Here is a 19,585-nt window from a genome sequence, read left to right as displayed (position 1 = left end):
ACACACCTTTTGCAGGCATGACGGCAACAGTTCAGTAAAGCAAGCCAGCACACCACTCTGTAAAGTTGTGTTCCAGTTTTCATCAAAGCACAGAGGACCAACACAAACTGCTCTATGGTCTTTTCAGTGAGCTTCTTTACTGTGTTTCTGTTGTTCTGTCCTGTCTAGTTGGGGAAGTTATCACTGACAGCACAGTTACCAGAGACACTTCTAAAGGGACTGCTCAGCTATCAGCATTTTATCATTGCCTAAGATTTTGAGACCTGGGGCACTCATTCCTCCTTCTGGATTCAAACTGGCAGTGCACAAGGGATCTCCTCAAGCTGCTCTGACCTGACCCAGAACAGCTCCAAGGCAGCCCTGAGCCCAGTGGCTGAGCCTATCCCACAGCCTTCTGTCCTTCAGCCTTCTGGGGCTGCTCACTTCTCATCAAGCTCTCAAAATGCATTACCAAAGCAAAGAGGTCACAAAAGCCAGTGCTATAGTAACTTGTTCCTGCTACTGCACTGTGCCTTTTTCACCATAAAACATAGTAGGGACATAGCAGGGACAGCAGAATGGAATCCCATAACCCCAGTGAAAGAAATTAGTCAAGTATCTATCACGATAAGGGGGACATATTTTGCAGAAGCTACGTTACAGCTTGACTGTGATGTTCATGTCTTCTCTCTAGAAACAAAAGTCCTAAAATCCTTGCCTCCCTGTTTTTCTTCAGAGGTGAGGTTTCTCAAACCTCAAACAGCTTTTCCCTACTGAAATAGAACTACAGATGCTTGGAAAACTGAAGCACTTTGCATTACTCTTTGGTTTTGAAAAGAGTTCTTTTCTTTTGGCAGTTCAAAGCTTGAGGGAAAAAAACAACTCCCCAGCCCCTCCACCCAATCATTCGCACACGGAAAAAAGCAATACCACTGTGTAAGTACTGGGTCATAGTGATGCTGTACGGAAAGATACAATGTCAAAACAAGAACAGAAAAAAAAAAAGGAAAACAAAACCACAAGTACTTATCCATGAGTAACAGAATGATAGAATGAAGTTGGAAAGGACCTCTAGATGTCACCTTGTCTAAACCCACTGCTCAAGCAGGGATTAGGAAAGTGGTCATAACGTATACAATTGTCTCATCTTGCCAAAAAAATACATTTTAACTTCATTCCTATTCATCTTTACTTTTCAAAATCTGAAGAGAAGCTGTAAAGGCAGAACTTTATTTATTTGGGGAGGGGTGGAGTTGAATGCAGAAGTTTGACTATAAAGTACAACAGGTTTTTTTCCAACAAAATGTAATTATCACCAGCATGTTCAAGTAAAACTGAGGAAACACAGCAGCTGATGCCTCCTCTCCCTCAATATAGAACCTAAAGGGCTTGAAATTGTACTCTCAACTCTAACAGTAGGCTGGGAAATAAAGGCAAGATAACCTATGATTTGAAGTTCAATCATCACTTTCTCTCTAAACACTTTGATGAGCAGTAATATATGCCGACAAGTACCTTGTACCTTGTCCAAGGCTTCCAGTCAGTATCAGAGCATATCTATTGATACAACAGAAATTACAGCTCCTGACAGAAGTTTTTCTGTGAAATAAAGATTATGGCATTTCCTGTACTTGAGAGGGATGCTGGACACTGCTGGGGGTCTTGGTAACATCATTTGTGAGAGATACAGTGGAAACCCAGTGATGTCCTGACAACTGAGACCACACTGCATGCTAGGGTCCTTATGACTCTGACAGCACTGGGAAGCACAGCTTTGCTGCAGTCTCATACAGGGCTGAAGTAATTTTGGAAAGCTTTGTCTGTAGCAATTTCATGGTATTTCTTAACCAGCAGAATCTATTTTTTATGTGAAAATGATCCTTCCTTCCTTAAGCCCACAGGAATTAACTTCTACTAGGAAGTTTAACAGGGGCAAGGCACAAGCATATGCCCAGTATCAGAACCCCAACATTAAATAGATCTCTTGCCCTGGCATTTTCTCTTTGGCTAAAAAGCACCCTTCCACACTCTCCTCAAGTCTGATTCAGTGTCGGTAATTACTTAGTATTTACTCTTACCACATCACATGTATGTAAAAAAATAATAAGAACAGTTCCAAAAGCAGTGAGATAACAGACACTAAGCACTAAGACCTATGTTCTGGAGTTTAAGATTATTTTCCTCTTAACATCTTGCTGATTTAATTGGAAGTATTGTTTAAATAACATGTAAGTAGAAAAACTTATTTCTGTGGAACAAAAATAAGCCACTTTCAGCAGAACAAAGTACATGTTGCTCCTCCCTGGGTTCTGTTAGTTTACAATACAGTCATTTGCACCCATCACAACAGAGGCTTATACCTACTTTTGTCCATCCATAACAATTTCCCATGTTAATTGGCATCACATTTCCACTTAATGATAATGAGGAATATTTCCATTTTTGTCACATTTTACTAGGGTACACATCATATCAACCCTCTAGTGTACAGAAATTTCACACTCTTAAACATTTATTAAAATGCTCTAATCCCAGTAGTTTAATAGACTAATCCTCTTAAGTACTTGGACTGGGAATATTTACCTAAGCATGTTATTTATCTCAGCTTTCATCTGCTCCTGAAAACAAGTAATTTGGAATACAGCTCCATTTTGAAGATGTAAAAAATCCATTCTATCCTCTTTCATTAATGTATTGAGGGTTCAAGTTTGTGCTGTTTGCTTTTTTTACATGTTTTTGTTTAATAATAGAAAAAACTCTAATCCTCACCAATGACTTTGAAAGTCAAACCAAGCTTGTCATTCAGCCTGCAGGTCAGTTATACTAAATACTATTTACTAAAAACTATTCAGGTCAAAATACCCCAAGTTTTTAGTTTCTCCCCCACAACTCCATTAGTCCCTTAAGCAGTCACATACAAACACTTTTCTGTATGACCTGTGTCAAAAAAATGTGAGCTTTCAATGGCAGAACACTTCTGTGACTTCTATTTAAATTGCAGATATTGTTAAAGAAGAAGGACTGAGCAATAATTTTGTACTACTTTTAACACACCCTACAATGACCCTGAATTAAAAATTAGCAATCTCCTCAAAATGTAAGTACAGCTGCTCTGTGTTCTTCCTTATTGACCTACACTTCAGCTTGCAATCCAAAATGCTAATAACATTCATTCCTGCCCATCTTTTCATTTTACTTCGGTATTTTCAACTTTTTTTCAGTTAGAAGGGAACAGAAGAAAATATTATTTCACCATTATCATTATCATCTGAATACACCTGATAAATTTTGGAAGTTGATATAAAAAACAGTATTTCCTACTGGTATGAATTACAACTGAATTTTCCTATGAAGACAATGTTTTAAATACAAGCCTTGTTTTACTCTGCTCCCAGAGAAGCTGAGAGTTCTATAGGGTGAGACATTTTCTAGAATTCTTGATGCTGTAGTTCTTAGGTCTAGAGATTACTGGAAGAAAATGTCATGCTCTGTATTTTACTGGACGTGTTCCCCATCTCCTTTAGCTCATAAATTCTCTCATAAAACCCATTAGAATTCCCTATGCAATAGGGAATAGTCTTGCAACAATACTGTAGTATAACTTACAAGGAATCAGTATCAAAACTTACTGGATATTCTCAAGGAAAAGAAAGATTTGCACTGTGCTTTCCAGTTCAATCTTCAACCTAACACAGTTTCTATTTCAAGTCACACTGCCACTGCATAAGAACAGCAACAGAAGAACAACCATAATGAAGTTATAATTTCTACTATAATTTAGAGTTATAAAAAAACCCTAAAAATATTGCACAACAGTTTTTGGATTGCAGTCAATCTTGTTTCTCTTCCCAGGTATTTATTTGAATTTATTGTGAACACTACAGAAGATGACAATTCCAATTCACTATTCCTGTTGCTTAGACACTCCTGAGCAGAAGTATTGCTCTTTTTCACTATAAGCAACAACAAAAATCATAAAAATCATAAAAAGCAGTTAGTTGAATTGTGAGACTCAATCACTCAAGATCAAACACCTTTTCCTTCTTGAAACGTGCTTATTTAAAGCCCATGGGATATCTACTTATTTCTGAATCCCTCTGAGATTTTACTCAAGAGATCTGAATTAGTGAACGTCTCAGCAGTCTAAGTCCTCCAAAAAGATATGTATTTAATGAAGAATCAGCTATGGAAGAATACCACTTTTTTATTCCAAGATGTTACAAAAAAGTATTCAGTAAGGTTTATGAAGGCTTTAAGTGTTCTGTAAGTATTACTAAGTATATCAGTAATGTTTATGTAGAAAATTTACTGACATACTCATATGAAAAGACCACAATTGCCTGGGGTTTTTCATTATTTTCTCAGAACAAAAGTAGAAAGTGACTAAAGGATTTACCAAGTTATCTCCCTCACATTCTGAGAATCCAGTCACAGAACCCCCCATGTGTAAATATATGAAACTGAAGAAAGTTATTCCTAAGTAGCAGTTGCTCTGAAGGATTTCAAGGACATAAATATCTGGAATAAAAATATGGGGCCCAAAAAGATCCAGTGCTACCATTATAAAAATTTTTTACCATAAAAAAAATGTTTAAACAGGATTTAAAAAAAAATTGCTTTAAGTTTTTTTATTGCAAATATATCATAAAAATAATTGCTAAAACCACAGTGCTGGACCAGCTAGCCAATTCTATTAAACTTTTATGTCCTAGTGATATTTTAGAAGAAAACTAACCCAATTAGAAATTTAATGGTAATTTGGTATGAATTCACATTATCAGGAAGGATCTTTTGACTAGGCTGCAGCAAAAGACAAGGAAAAAAATAGAAACCCTTAAGCAGTGCAACTGTTAAACTAAACTAAAAGAAACTGTATAATTCAGCACCAAAATACATTCCCTCAAGACAGGAAAATATTTTGTTAAATGTGAATTTGTCAGGCCCATTTGCTATTATTCCCAAAAGAAAAATAAGAGTTAAAGACTTCTGATGTCCTAGTATTTCACTAATGAGTCCTGTCACGTGGCATAAAGTTTGGAGACAAAAGTGAACAAATTTCTTTCAGTGTATCTTGGGAAAATACAAAATGTTGGTGCCTGCAGAACTGAAAAGAGTGCATCAGGATCATTTTTTAAGATAGTAATGCATTGAGACTTTAATACAAGAAAGAAATTGAAGGAAAAAGTAAGAAATAAATTAAATAAAGAAATTTAAACTTATTAGGGAACTGTGGGCAGAGGACTGTTCACATCACTTTTTTTGAAATGTTTACTTTGGTTGGGTATGAAAAATGTAGCAAAACAATACTCAAATTTAATATCAAATATAAACTTGCTCATTTCAAATTTACACTATTACATATGGAATTAATTCATTATTATTAAAAATTACAGAATCACTACAAAGCATCTGAAATTTATTTATTTTCAGATTGTTTTCAATCTCAGTTCCTTCCTTCACAGGCATAAAGTATGGTACTCTAATGAATTAAGAGCTGTAGTCTTTTGCATACTTGTTATTTTAATTTCATTTATTTATTTTTCCACCTTATATCTCATGATTTTTAGTTTTCATTCACAATTGCCACAATTTGCAGGTGTTCCTGAAAGCTGTTTTTACAAGCTTCGGTTTGAGGATGAAAAGAGTCTCCTCCATATTAAGCATACTATGAAACTCAAAGCATGAGTTCTCCTTTTACCATTGCTAAAATTTACTTCCTTTATTACAAAAACATAGTTGGCTATTTAGCTGAAAAGCATAGATAAGCATGTGCAATTAATAGATAAAACTAATTTTAAACAAAGAAGACTTAAAATTCTTTCTGTAAACATAAAATATATATCTTTCCATTTTTGTAACCAGCAAGAATATGCAAGATTGAAATTTTCTGCAAGTCATATTTTTTAAAAAGCATGTGGCTTATGACAATCTAATTCTTAATACAACTTATTTCCTTCTACTTAACCTATCCTGCTTTCATCTTTTCTGAAAATGTACTCCCAGCTCTAGCAAAAAGCATGCCTTAGATATAGCCCATAATAGCCCAAAATATGATTTTTAGGGTACTATGAGAAAAAATACCCCATTATCTATTTGGAGATGTATTTAATCTGTTAAATTTAAGAACTGTGACTTGAGTTTTAATATAACCATTCCACAGAACAGTATGTCAAACAGTAGACAACAGCAGCGGGGTGTATTGATGAATAGTGACAGACTCCCTACAGCAAATCACGTCCCTAATGCCAGATTTGGAGGGATTTCTCCCCACTTCTGAAAGCAATCCATGTTGTTTATTATTAAGAACATATTGAAACATCAGTACAGACAGGCTTCCTCATTCTGGGGAGGCGAACAAACTCCCATACCCTGGTGTGTAAATTTAAAACTGAGAAGAGGAATATAAATTTATGTGACCCAACTTACTGAACATTTTATGCTTCATTCTGTGATAAGGTACATGTGGACCACTTACCTTAGAGAAAGTAGGTATTTTGTTTTCTCTTGGAATGTGACTCATTACATGCTTTCTTTTCTCTTCTGATCGATACACCCTTATTTCTTCTTCTCCCTTTGCTGTCCTCCATTCTTCTTGCCTACTGAAAAAAGAAAATGGAGATGTTAACTTCAAAGGACATTACTAAAACTAAGAAGGATCTATTCCAAACCAAGGAATAGACATTCAACATCTACACCATTCTTTGAGCAGCAGTTCTTCTGTTTACAGTTAACATATGGTTTTAAAATTAGCTTTTTTCAAACAAAGTAAGATTTTCATCTTATTTTATTAAACTAGAACAGCTTATGCTTGACTATGGAAAGTAGGTTTTTTGATTTACTGATTTAAGTATTCATCATTTACTGATAAAAATTAAAGATCCAGTTCAGAAATCAAAATCAACTTCTGTGTTGTATAGGCAATGGAATCTAGTTGTTTCATTCTGTGTCATTCATTAAAAGGACAATTTTTATTCCTAATCCTTCTGGAATTACAAGATTTTTCAAGCGATATACCAACAAGTGATTTCAAACTGAAACTGACTTTATAAGAAATTTGAGATGACAAAATAGAAAACAAATGACAATGTGAATGGCGATAAGAATTCCAAAACCGTTCCATTTAATGAAGTTCACCACAGTAAAACTCTCCATCTGTGTTTACCTGGCCACACCAGAAGACAGTTCAGGCACTACCACCCTGCGGCTCCAAGCCACCAGGTCCCGCTCAGTGGCGATTTCACTTCTGGGTGCATTGCTGTGCATCTGACGCACACCTTCAATTTGCCCACTGCGCCTTAACCCTATATTTGGTGGGGAGTGTACTTCTGAGGTAGAGCTTACAGATCCTAAAAAGTCAAAAAGCAATAGTTCTTGATCTGAAATTCTTAGGGAAGCATTAGAAAAGAAAGACTTGGAAAGAAATGGAAAAAATTACTTTAGTTGATCTATTACTTCAAAAGAAATCATACAAACTGAATATAAGTATTTCAGCAGTTTCTACAGTCATCACAACACAGCACAAACAGCTACTGGGCTGCAGCACCCTGTTTAAAAATTCACATTGAAAAGAAGCAGTACCAACAATCTGAAGTGAAGCAAATGTTTGCTTCTTTAAAAATACCTTTGAAAACATTTATGCAAAGCTGACTATTGCTACTGCACTCTAGAGCTGTATTATAAAACAGTGAGCTATCTCACTGAATCAGTGTGTTCCTAAACAGTCTTCTACCTTCAAAAAAAAGGAAGCCTCAACCCTGGAAATTAGGAATCAAGCTGTAAAATTTACAGACAAAAAACTGAAATGGTCAAGAGGTTAAAAATAACTAAACCAATCCAAAACAAAACCACACACACATGCAAGAGCCTTCAAACACCTACGCAGTAGCAAAATATCAACATTTTTCCATATCCTTACACTCACAAGCTAATCCTGGTTACTCTAGTGGATTGCTAACAGTAATTTTTAAAGTGCTGAAAACTACTGTGTACTCTAGTGCAAGACACTGAAACACGGAACAACTCTGCAGAGAAATAAGTATTTCCTTCCACTTTTCTTCCTCCTGTATCCTATTTTGAAAGAAGTCAGATTTCAAACAACTAGGTGGCCAGTTCCAGATTAAACAGTAGGGTAGTTACTCCTAAGGGAACACAGCTGCTGCACTTCCCTGAGTGAGGAGACAATAACAAAGATAAATCTGTAATGTTAAGAAGCCAAATATTTTGCAAAAGGCAAAAAAAAAAAGATAGGAAAGCTGTCCTGTTTTCTACAGCTGCATACCTCCTTTCTACCAGTTCAACAAAATGCACAGATCACGACCAATATAAAGGGATTTATGTTTTCCAGCTCCCAGCCTCAACAGCCATCCCCCAGTGATCTACCTCTGCTTATCCGGCTGGTACTACTGGTTCCTGCCTCCCCAGAACGTCTCTGGTCCTGCTCCTGCTGAAGTCTTTGAATCATGCTGTCCAACGGACTAATTTCTTGATTTGCTTGCTGACTAAGAACTTGATTCAATCCTGTGAAGTAAAATGTACAGAACAACACACAAATGTAAATTTCTAGGAAATTAATGTTACAGACAGCTCATCTAAGTTTTAGCTTTGAAACAAGGTCAGAAAATTATCACATGTAGCTACAAGCTAATGCTTATTTTTCTAACAACCATTTCTTAAAACAGGACAACTTATTTTCTTAATATATTTGAGAGCATTATATTTTCTGGAGCAGGGTCAAGATGACCACACTTCACTTCTAATAAAACGTTAAATTTGATCAAGCGCCAGCAAGCCACAGAAGCTTAATACAACTGTTGTTTGTCAGCTCAGTCAATGCAAATTGTCCAAATGCAAGATTAGCCTGCCTCAAATGCATTAAAAAACACTTTATAAGCTTCAATGAAAGAACCACATCAAGAAGGTCTAACTGAATTAGAAAATAATTATCTATACTGTAGAAAATGAAGCAGTAAAAATGTTTAATTGAGCTCCACATGGACACAATGACTGCACAGATCAAGTAATGGTAATTTTCTTTGGTATGTAAAACAGTCAAGAAACCTCCTTTGGGATAGGTCTTGTGACTGGAGGATGGGAAACAGTTCTAAAGAAGTGATTACAAGGTGATAATACTGTTTCTGAGCAGCAAGCAAAATACACAGCACATAAGCATGAACAACACAAAACCTGTTTTCATACTTACAATGATCACAAAAAAGTTAGAGAGGTATAGAGAAAAAGACAAGGGTTACAGTACTGATTCAAAAAGAAGTCAGACATCTCCACACAATAGTGAGAGAGTGGAGTGGAATGGTGGGAAGCTCTAGTCAAGAGAGGCAGAACTTGCAAAACTTTGTAATGAGGAATAACAGTGTTCAAAGAAACAAGATATAGAAATTATTTTTCCAGTATGATTCCAAAGAAATATCACAGTACAAACTGCACTTTGCAAGATCAAAGGCTAGATATTACAGTAATTGTGCTATGAAATGAAGAGCTTTGATTATGTGGCTGAACAGAAGCTGCTATCTCTTAACAGTATGCAGAAAAAACCATAAATATTTAAGGTAGTGCTCTCAGGCTTTACAGGTTATTGAAGTCAACTTCCCTAAAGCAGCAGAACCTTGGAATAATAGAAAAAGCTCTGGTATAACTACAGTTGGATGTTTTCTGAGTCAGGTAAGTGAGACATTAATTTGCCAATCTCATTAGCAGACATACTGTCTACTGAGAACAATGGGAAATAATACTAATAACCCAAGAATGATCTTAAATAAGGAAACTGCTATCTAAACAAAATGAATGTCTCTATGTATCTAGCCTGTGAGACAATGCCTTAGCAAGAAACAGCAAGTGGTTTCTTTTTAAATGAAATAATGAAGACACTGGTGTATACTTGATTTTTTCAAAACATCTGATTTAAAGGAGCTTCATGTTCATCAAGGCAGTAAATCAAGTATGACTATCTGAATTCCCCCTACTCTTAGAAATTCTTACAGAAAACTTAACAAGAAATAAATGGTCAGTGCTCTGAGTGAGATGCATCAAACCCCACAACAAAGCTTCAGAAAGAAAAGGAACTTTCTTAGTGGAAGGGAACATATAAACTATATAAATGTTGTTTAGGTCTGCATACAACTGCATTGTTGCTATATTGTAAAAAGGTAGAAAAATGTCTTGTGTCTGTCCATCACCTGTCAAGCTGATGGATGGCTCTCTGATACTAAACAAAATGCTATGGACATCATCTTCCTATAGGCATTCATGTGTCCTGCAGACAGACCACTAAATTTAGTTTTGTTGGGTCTGTGTGTAGAGTCTAACTTGTTTCAAGATACATTGAAGAATGTGCCCAGCACATTTTGAAATTTGGAGAATTTCACAATGCAATGGATTCACACTTTAGCTGTAACAATGAAATAAAGTCAGATCCTTCCCTAAAAATCAAATTTTGTTTCATAAGTCACTAACTAAGAAATTTACATCCACTAGGAAGCATATTTTTCTTCTTACAGTTGCTTCTCAAGTTACATTTCTTCTTGTAATTTTGGAGGAAATATGGAAATCCTCCCCTAAAAATGCTTAAATATTCACTGCCCTGTAATCTTGAGAACTACAAATAAGGATAAAGAGATTTTTTGGTAAAAACACTCTCAGTTACCCTTCCTGGAATGTCTGACACACCACGGGTTTAAGCATCGTGAACATATAAACTATAAAAATTTATAGGAACAGTCAGTTTTCATATATTTTCAAGAATATCCGAATAGTTAACAATGCTTATTTTGAAAACATTTAAAGCTACTTTCACCAGTCACCAGTTTGCTTATTCATACTAATATCAAATTTGTAACATATAAGTAGGCATTATTTTTCTATCCCTACCCACATGAAACACCTTTAGGCAGTTTCCAACAGCCAGCCACTGGCCCAACATAGGCATGTTCTTCTCACGTCATGTGCATGAGAATAAAACTTACAAGGAACTTCCTACATTTTGTATCTTTTTCAAGTCTTCAGTTCTTTAACCATATCACTGAAGCTTAAGAGATGTTCTTGTAAGTGTTACCTTTTCTAACTGATCTGTGGAAGATCAGTCTGTTTCCTAGGTTTTCTAAAGGAAATCTTATCCCAAAGAGATAACTGAGAGCTCACACAACATTATACATTGCTCCAGTAACGAAACAAACTCCAAGCTAACTGGTGTTGTAGCACCAACAAGTGCCAACTTGGTTGCTGACAATGCTGTAAATGAAATTGTCACAAGCAACCAGTGCCAAAGGCATTGCAATTCTTCCACACTGCATGAACTACTATGCCCATAAATGAAGAAAAAGGACAAAGTGAAAGTGTAGAACAACTGAAGGTAACTAGATGGACTACTGGTCAGTGAAGTCAAATTTTCCATACCTGAAGATGTCACTCCCATCTGAGGAATAAGCTGTTCCTCCCTGCAGTTCTCACGACCAGGAACTAGTCTTTGATACCTTGCAGGATGAGGGTTGCCATCCACATCAACCAAAAATGGGGGAGGCATAAGGTGTGGAGCCTGCTGTGTCTGTTCATCCAGGACAAAGTTGTTGGCATCACGGATAAGGGGCCGATAATCACTATGAAAGAACATCTGATCTGCTATCTGTAAACAAAGTCATTTTGTAATTTTTTTAAAGAACCTATTACAAAAGCATACAGAAGAGAACTGCCAAAAGTATTTTTAACATTGGTACTCATGGTCAGTTTTGCAAAAAACAGGGCTATAAGCTGATGTGTTTATTTCAGTTTAAAGGGGAAAATTTAATGACTCCATTATTATTTTGTTTCAAAGTACTCTTTTCTATATAACATTGTAAAGGGAATAATCCACATGTTTGAGGGTGGGAAGCATTTAAATAATAGGGGAATGGGGTAATATTTAACTACTAGAAGACATCTGAGCAAATACAGCATTAATGTATTAGTTCATAAATTTTCTTCTACAGTCTGAATATATGAATAAATTTTCTGATAATAAAAAATTGTGTCACAGACTTATGAGATATGGTGCAGGCAGAAGACTAGGAAAAATATTTATTGCATGAGGGCATTGCCAAATATTTTAACATCAACAAAATATATATATCCTTACTATAATGCTAGATATCAGAAAAAGTTTCAGTTGATAAAATAAAGCCAAACTAAAAATTGAATTTCTCACTTTATTTCTTCAAAATAAAAACGGAAGTTTTCTTTTTTATTTCTGTCCACCTGCTCCTAATTTATTATAGACGACTTTCCACAGACCCTCAAGACTGAAGACTATTTTTGTCCAATTAAATATAAAAAGATGGCCTCACTGGCACAGGTATCTCAGTATTGAGCAATAAGAAAGATATTGAAGTAAAAGGACAAAAGAAAAAGTGAAGAGGAGAGAAGTTGATGCATATATTACACATCCCAGGACCACCTACTGGCAAGCAAAATTTGTGGCGGCTCATGTATTCAGTTGAACTAAATGAACAAGTGAAAATCAAATCATACAATCATCATTCACACAAATTAAGATTTCCAGTGCAGTATGAAAACAATTAAATGATTGCCTCAATGCATAGAGATCTCAAAAAAATCTTGTCTTTGGAGCATGGAGAGAGGAATGCCCAAGTCATCATAGAACATCCTCTAATTTCTGGAGAGTATGCTCTATCATGACCAATTCATAACATGGTTTCCAGTAATTTGTTAAGTAGAAATCAGTAAGGCAGAGATCATAGCAGCTACTCAGAGGTCTGGTCTCTCAATGATAAATGTCTCCCACTCTGGAAGCAAGAAGACCAGGAACAAAGATGGCAACAAACATTTGTCAATTACAACATCAGAAAGTGCATCCATATGATATGGATTTTAAAAAAAGAACTGGAACAAATCAGAGATATCATGGGCTCTAGACCTCACAAAATCTCAGAAAAATAACAACAAGAAGAAATTTGAAAGATACAAAGAAAGATCAATGGAAAATAATTCATTTCAGAGATTTAAAAGACTACTCTTACAAAATACATGTGGACAAGGTGATATCCCACTACAGTAAAAAAGTTGACTGGATGAAATCTTGCTGCCAGATTCTTTGTTAACAGAGGCTGAATGAGAAAGATAAAAGTGCTTTCATGTGTCTGACTGACAGAATCAAGGCCTGATGAACACCTTTGTTTCTTCATCTCACAATAGCTCAATATGATAGAGACAGAGGTCCCCTAGGAGCATTCACAATGCCTGTGAAGATCATAATAGAATATGCATTACGTACACCTAGTATAAGTCTTCCTACTAAGTACTTCCCACACTGAGAAAAAAAGAGTTTTAAATGGCAAGGTCATACAACCTGTGGGTTTTATTATGTTGTGTCTTGGCTGTACAGTGTAGTCTGCATCCCAAGTTTTGTGAGCAAAGGGAAGACCTGGTACAAGATCACAAGGGACTTTATTGCAATTACACTTCTGTGCACACTATAGTGCAATCAAGTATAATAGGGAGACTAAAGAACCATTTTCTACTCCATAAGATAATGTGGCATTTCTTGCTGAACACGGGCTCAGAACAACTCTCAGGTAGAATATCCCTACTAGAATCCAGGAAAATGTCTTATCCTGAGAAAAATAGGAAGAATTAGACATTCCATTAGAAAACCAGCCAGAAGTATTAACAATGAGACTTATTTGCTTATATACTCTCAGAGATCAAATTTATGACAATAAGATGATATCACATCACCATTTGCATGAGAGTCTTCTTTTCATATGACTTCACAAACCCAGCTTGGGAACGAGCACAAAAGCTTTCCACAAGCTCTGAGCTCTATAGATAGAGTCTCCTCCAATCACACATTCAGAATGCTCAGCTTCTAAAAATGGGCACAGTTATACAAAGAGGTTTTCCCCAGTACTGCACCAATCCACTGTACAGGAACTGTCAACTTGCAGCTAAATACTGTGGTTTGGGCAGTCTGCAGGAACAAATGCCTTAGAAAGCTCAGAGATCAGGTTCCCCAGGAAAGTGGCCATGGCACCAAGCCTGCCAGAGTTCAAAAAGCATTTGGACAATGCACTCAGGCACGTGATGTGCTTTGTGCAGAGCTAGGAGTTGGTCTTGATCCTAGTGGGTCCCTTCCAATTCAGAATATTCTATGATTTAAAATCAACAGAATAGTATCTTACACTCTAGAACTCCTAGTGTCACTCCTGGACAAGTTTCCACCTAATCAAGAACTTCTGAAGTGCACATGCCCTGCTGACAGTGAACTTGGCTCAACTCTGGTGATGACACACTCAGATTTCAGCTGAGATTGGCTCAAGCAACCCAAGGCAAGCAGCACATGTATTCTTTTTATTTTCCCCCACAAAAGAATTACTTCACAAAAGTATATATCATCCAAAAAAACCCCAAAAAACCCCATAAACCCCAAACAAAAACCAACACCCCATCCCATTCCCCTTCATAGAGGCCAAGATCACACCACAGGAGAAGGAAAGCCTAGGCATTGGTTCCAGTCAACTAGGAAATGTAGATACTATCTGAACATAACATGAAAAAACAAAGATGTAGAAAAATAAGAGCTTGTTCTCTCAGTAGAATTAGCACCATCTCAGCTATAATCACTGTCAATTCCAAAATGCAGGAATACAGGACAGGTTGCTATGCTTCTTTCTTCCATAAAATTAATTTCCCCAGAGAGATGGGAAACACTTTAAAGACAAAAAAAAGCATATCCTACCAGATCATAGTCTCACAAAATGTCTGAAACCCTCCCCAGCATCTGAGGGGAGAAAGACAAAAAACCTCACCATCTCCAGCAGCTACCTACCTGTAGTAACATTTTCCCATAAATCAGGTCAGACAAAAACAGAGGTGATGAAACCACACATGGAAGACACCAGACACTTCCAAGCTGAGTTTTCTGTGAGTGGAAGACTGAGATTAAAGTGGTAACAAATAAGTCCTATTTGGTCCCGTTTCTGCTATGATGAAGCATGCCAAGGGTAACATTGGCACAGCAACCAGGTAGAGGATTATTTTAAATCATTCAATAAGTGAAAAGTTTAAAACAATCTTTTCTCAGGGGCTGCAGCAAAAACCCCAAGAGAGCCAAGGGTCTTTAGAATTCAAGCAAGGAAAAGCAACTGCATTCATTCTACTAACACATTTAATCTTTCACAGGTAAATTCTCAAATAGCAGCATAATGGAAAATTTTGGTCTATCCTAGCAAAGACCAAAAGACTCACAGTTTCAATTTAATTTCCAGCATTTCAAAGTAGCAGAGATCTAAATTCTTCCAAAACAGTTGGAGAGAAAAAGAAACCTGAAACAATCCACAGATATGGTAAGAAAAATGTTCCTATTACAACAGGCTTTAAAGTCTAGAACAGTAAGAATCCTGAAACACAAAGAAAACTATCTGATCATCCTGATTTTCCTTGCTTGTGATGTCTCTACTTATTTGTTTTATTTGAAATGGAAAGGGAAGTGCACAGATAGTAATAACTGAGGGATAGCAACAGCAGCTTAGTAGTGAGGAATTCAAATGATAGTTGAGAAACAAGGAGAAAAAATAAATCTCCAAATGCAAATCCTCCTGCAAGTCTACAGAAAGAAATCCAGTAGCTTACAAGATAAAGATTTAAATTCCTTTTGCACTCCCTCCTCAGGTCCTTCTGTACTGCTGTTCACCAAAATGCTTTCAAAACCTGCCTGAGCCCAAAGATCCAAAGCAGGAGGCAAGATCCAAAAAACAGCACCTCACCAACAGCATTCAAGTGTCAGCTACCAGAAGCAGAGATGAAAATGGAGCAGATAGGTCTACTTAAGTCCTAGGAAAAGGGAGAAGAGACACACCTCATTTCTTTCCTGGGTGGTAAATGAAGGACCAAGAACCTGTGGACACTCCAAACCTGTATGGTTCCCAGAGCACGTTCCTCCACAAAGGAAAATAAACAACACCACATATCTTTACAGTCATGAGGGTCTGTGGCAAGACACCCACACTCAGAATACACAATGTAGACTATTAGAATAGACATTAGATAATAGACATTAGAATAAATATATAATATTTAAATCACACTAATGGTGGAATACTGCTGTGCAAGCACAAAGGTATCCATGACGGTATTTCATTAGCAGACATAAAATTGCATCACTAAAACATAGCACGTTTTTTGTAAATAATTCTCTCATAAGTTATGCAATATTTAAATACAGATAGTAGGAACTAGTTCTATTACACATCCATTTTTTGGGCTCAGTTAGGAAGTTAAAAAAAGAAATTCAAGTAGAATGTGTAACTATTATCAGTTCCACTACAGCTTATTCCCATTATCCATGTTGATCCATTAGTAGACATTTGTAACTTTGTCACTAAAGAGAGTAGACAGTGACTGGTTAATTCTGAATTCTGGTTTTAAATTATTATTATTATTATTATTATTATTATTATTGCTATTATTTTGAACTTTTCATGTAAACAGTAGCTTAACAAAATGTTTCTATAATTAAAAAAAAAGACAGTGAAAGAAATCTCATTGTCAACAATAGGCATCCAAAACATCCCATATTAATAGCTCAAAATTGTGTCAAGACATGCCCTCTTGAAATGAAGCTCTAAAGAAGTTTGCACAAATGCATTCAACACAGACAAACATTTTGGTTTACATTTTGCACTGTACCTTGTCATATTTGCTACTGGAACCAAAGCCAAAAATCAGAAGGTGACCGTGAGAATCAGTACATGCAAAATGCTGTCCATCAGGAGAGCACTTGCAGTCGAAAACTGCACCATGTCCTTGTCCTTCAATCTGAAATACATCAACATACAAAATAATTAACAGAAATTAATCATTTTCAATTATGATTCTCAAAACTGTGGTGCTGATATTAAAATTTATTATAAAATCTGTATGACAGTATACTGCTAGATGGAAGTTTCTTTAAAACAAAGCTTACTTTTTTAGCTATTCACTTTTCAGTGAATTTTGTAATAATGCTCATGAAAGATTCCAAATTGATAGCAGTAGAAACTGACAGACTTTATCCACAAAGCAGGCACAGTATAGGAAGTGAAAATAAAAGCTTCCCCTTGAACGTCCTGCTAATGAGCCTACCCAGAGAGCTGGGCCCAGTTCAGGGCTTAGTCACTACACCCTTTCCATCCTCTGCCTTCTTGCTAAGCTACCCCAGTAGCAGTGGCTGCTGCAGGGTGTTCCACAACACCTGCCCCCTAGCAAACGCACTGACATAGACAACCCACATTACACAGCTTAGCAACTACCTGCTTCTGGAATTCCTACTCCTAATTTATTGGAGTGGGGAAGAGCAAATTTGCGTAAAAACTCCACCTTTTATAGGAGAACTGCAAAGATTTTAAAAAAGGAATTTTTACCTGATACTCATTTTCTGTTTTCCAGTTCCATTAAGCCAGAACAAATGGGTTTTTGTTTTTCCCTGCAACCTGTCAATCAAGCAGAGGTGACCAATCACCACTCTGAATTTTCATGTCTTCAGCACCTCTTCAGAAAGCCCCTTTCTATTCTCCCCAGCAAAGCACTTTTGCATTTTCTTTAAAGAGACACCAAACAAAATTCTTTCCCTAACTGTGGCACGCCTATATATTGCCAGGAAAGGGGGGAAAAAACAAAACAAAACAAAAAACAATGATATTCAGCCTTCAGACAGTAACTCTGTGCACTTCTGCAGCACCTTCCAGAGGCCATCAGCATTATTTTAAAAAGTTAACAAAGCCTCAAAAATCCTGGGAGATACGTACTGTTTTCACTCTCTTGCAGGCTGAGACAAAGGCAAGAATTCTAAATCTTTTCCCCACAGTCTTACAACACATCCACGCCCCTGCACGTCCCCCCAGTGAGAGAGGCTGCTACATCTATTGCTTTCAGGTCTTTCTCACTACAGGCAATTTCCCTAAAAGTCAAATGAGTTTCTGGACCAGCGAAAGAGGAACATAAACCAGTGCAAGTCTTACGTTCTATTTTGCCCATTATTCCAGAAGAAATGAACAGAAGTATCTCACAGAAAGGGATGGAAAATAAAAACAGAACTTCAAGCAAGTGACACTAACATCACAGCAGTCAGGAATGCAGAATTAATTTAGTCTAAGCAAGATCCAACTACCACAGCAAAGTTACAACTTTGTGTTGTTTTTTGCATATAGAAAGCTCACTGTATTAAAGGGAGACAGTCTGGGAAAGCAGGTGGAAAGCAGACAGAATTTCACCACAATAATAAGCTTTGTAGAAACACAGTTCAAAATTGGAAAAGAAATTTTATATGTAGAGATTTCTGTTCCCTTACCCTTCCTCCAACAAAGGAAACATCAGTATCAAGCTTCCTAATGTTGAAGTCCTTCATAAATACAATTTCATGGTTCAGCCTAAGTTTTTACTACCTTTTGTTTTGCAAGGAAAATAATACATGTTGTGAGAAGAACTATTTGTTAACCATGGTGAGGGGAAAAATTATAAACAGAAGGAAAAAAAAAATCCAACTAATAAGATGATGGGTTTTTTAATCCTTTCCATCAAGAAATGGTTTGGATAGACCATTATCAAGAAACCTCTGGAAATTAGAGTGTTAATCAGAAAACATTCCCTTCCTATGTAAAGAATAATGTTCCACTATTTGGGGACAAATGCAGTGCAAATAGTTTTAATCTAAACGTGCCTAGAATTTGGTTTTAAAAAGTGCTTCCAGAAAGGGCAACTCTAAGACCTTTCAGCACAAACCTTCAAGTCTGAAGTACAAATACTTGGAAATAAAGATTCTTACAGGAACAAAAACTATCATTGAAGATAACCTTCCAAGATATAATTACTATTCTAAATTAAAGAACAAAGTCAACCAGAGTGACCAGGGAACCAAATTCTACCAAGTAGAATTTTCTTTTCAATAAAACTATTTCAGGATTAATAAGTGGCAACTTACAATAATTTTTTTTCCATAATAAAGCTAACATAGTCATTTGAAATGGAAACTAAACATTAAGTTACAAAAAGGGAAGCTGTAGTAAATCAGTGAAGCTGTTACTTCAGCAGGCTAGATAAAGAATTTCAGCAAGAAGGAAGTTGCCTTCCCCTGTCCATCCCTTTTAAATCAAAGATGCAAGAACTATGTAAAGACTGTATCCCAAGAAGATTCAGAGTGCTTATTGTGTCTTGAATCTTCCCATGCTACATAAAAGGATATCAATTGTGAAGGGAAGAGACTGCTCAGGAGTGCAGAAAAAGCACTGGTTAATTAAGAGCTGTCATAGAATCACAGAATTATGTGAGTTGGAAAAGACCCTTAAGATCACATAGTTCCAACCCCTGCCATGGGCAAGGATAGCTTCTAGCCCAGGTTGCTCAGAGTTCCATCCAACCTGGTCTTGAACACTGCCAGGGATGGGGAGCCCCCAGTTTCACTTACATCGTGTTCCAGTGCTTCAACAAAGGCTGTGTCACAACAAAAGGCCGTGAAAAGTGAACAAGACACTCCTGGTAGCAAAGCAGGTAGCAAGGATTTTTCAGCTAAACAAGAAAGAACCAGTGATGCTATACAATGAGGATTAAGTAAAGATTATTTTTAGTTTTA

At 36.5% G+C, this 19,585-nt stretch overlaps 1 protein-coding gene across 1 annotated transcript in view; it reads right to left on the bottom strand.

Annotated features, from left to right (window-relative positions):
• The window catches only part of PHIP (pleckstrin homology domain interacting protein), a 109,008-nt gene that overhangs the window by 36,367 nt on the left and 53,056 nt on the right, over positions 1-19,585 (bottom strand). Inside the window, exons 16-20 of the mRNA XM_054279370.1 lie at positions 16,669-16,797; positions 11,386-11,611; positions 8,359-8,496; positions 7,142-7,325; positions 6,455-6,578 (exon numbers count right to left, since the gene is read on the bottom strand). Of these exons, the coding sequence (XP_054135345.1) occupies positions 6,455-6,578; positions 7,142-7,325; positions 8,359-8,496; positions 11,386-11,611; positions 16,669-16,797 (801 nt within the window). The remainder of the gene's footprint in view (positions 1-6,454; positions 6,579-7,141; positions 7,326-8,358; positions 8,497-11,385; positions 11,612-16,668; positions 16,798-19,585) is intronic.

The sequence above is a fragment of the Melozone crissalis genome, unplaced genomic scaffold (genome assembly GCF_028551555.1).
Source record: "Melozone crissalis strain CALT ecotype California unplaced genomic scaffold, PUWL_Pcris_2 ptg000027l_1, whole genome shotgun sequence".
NCBI classification, from domain to species: Eukaryota; Metazoa; Chordata; class Aves; order Passeriformes; family Passerellidae; genus Melozone; species Melozone crissalis.
This window is presented reverse-complemented; position numbering and strand designations above follow the sequence as displayed.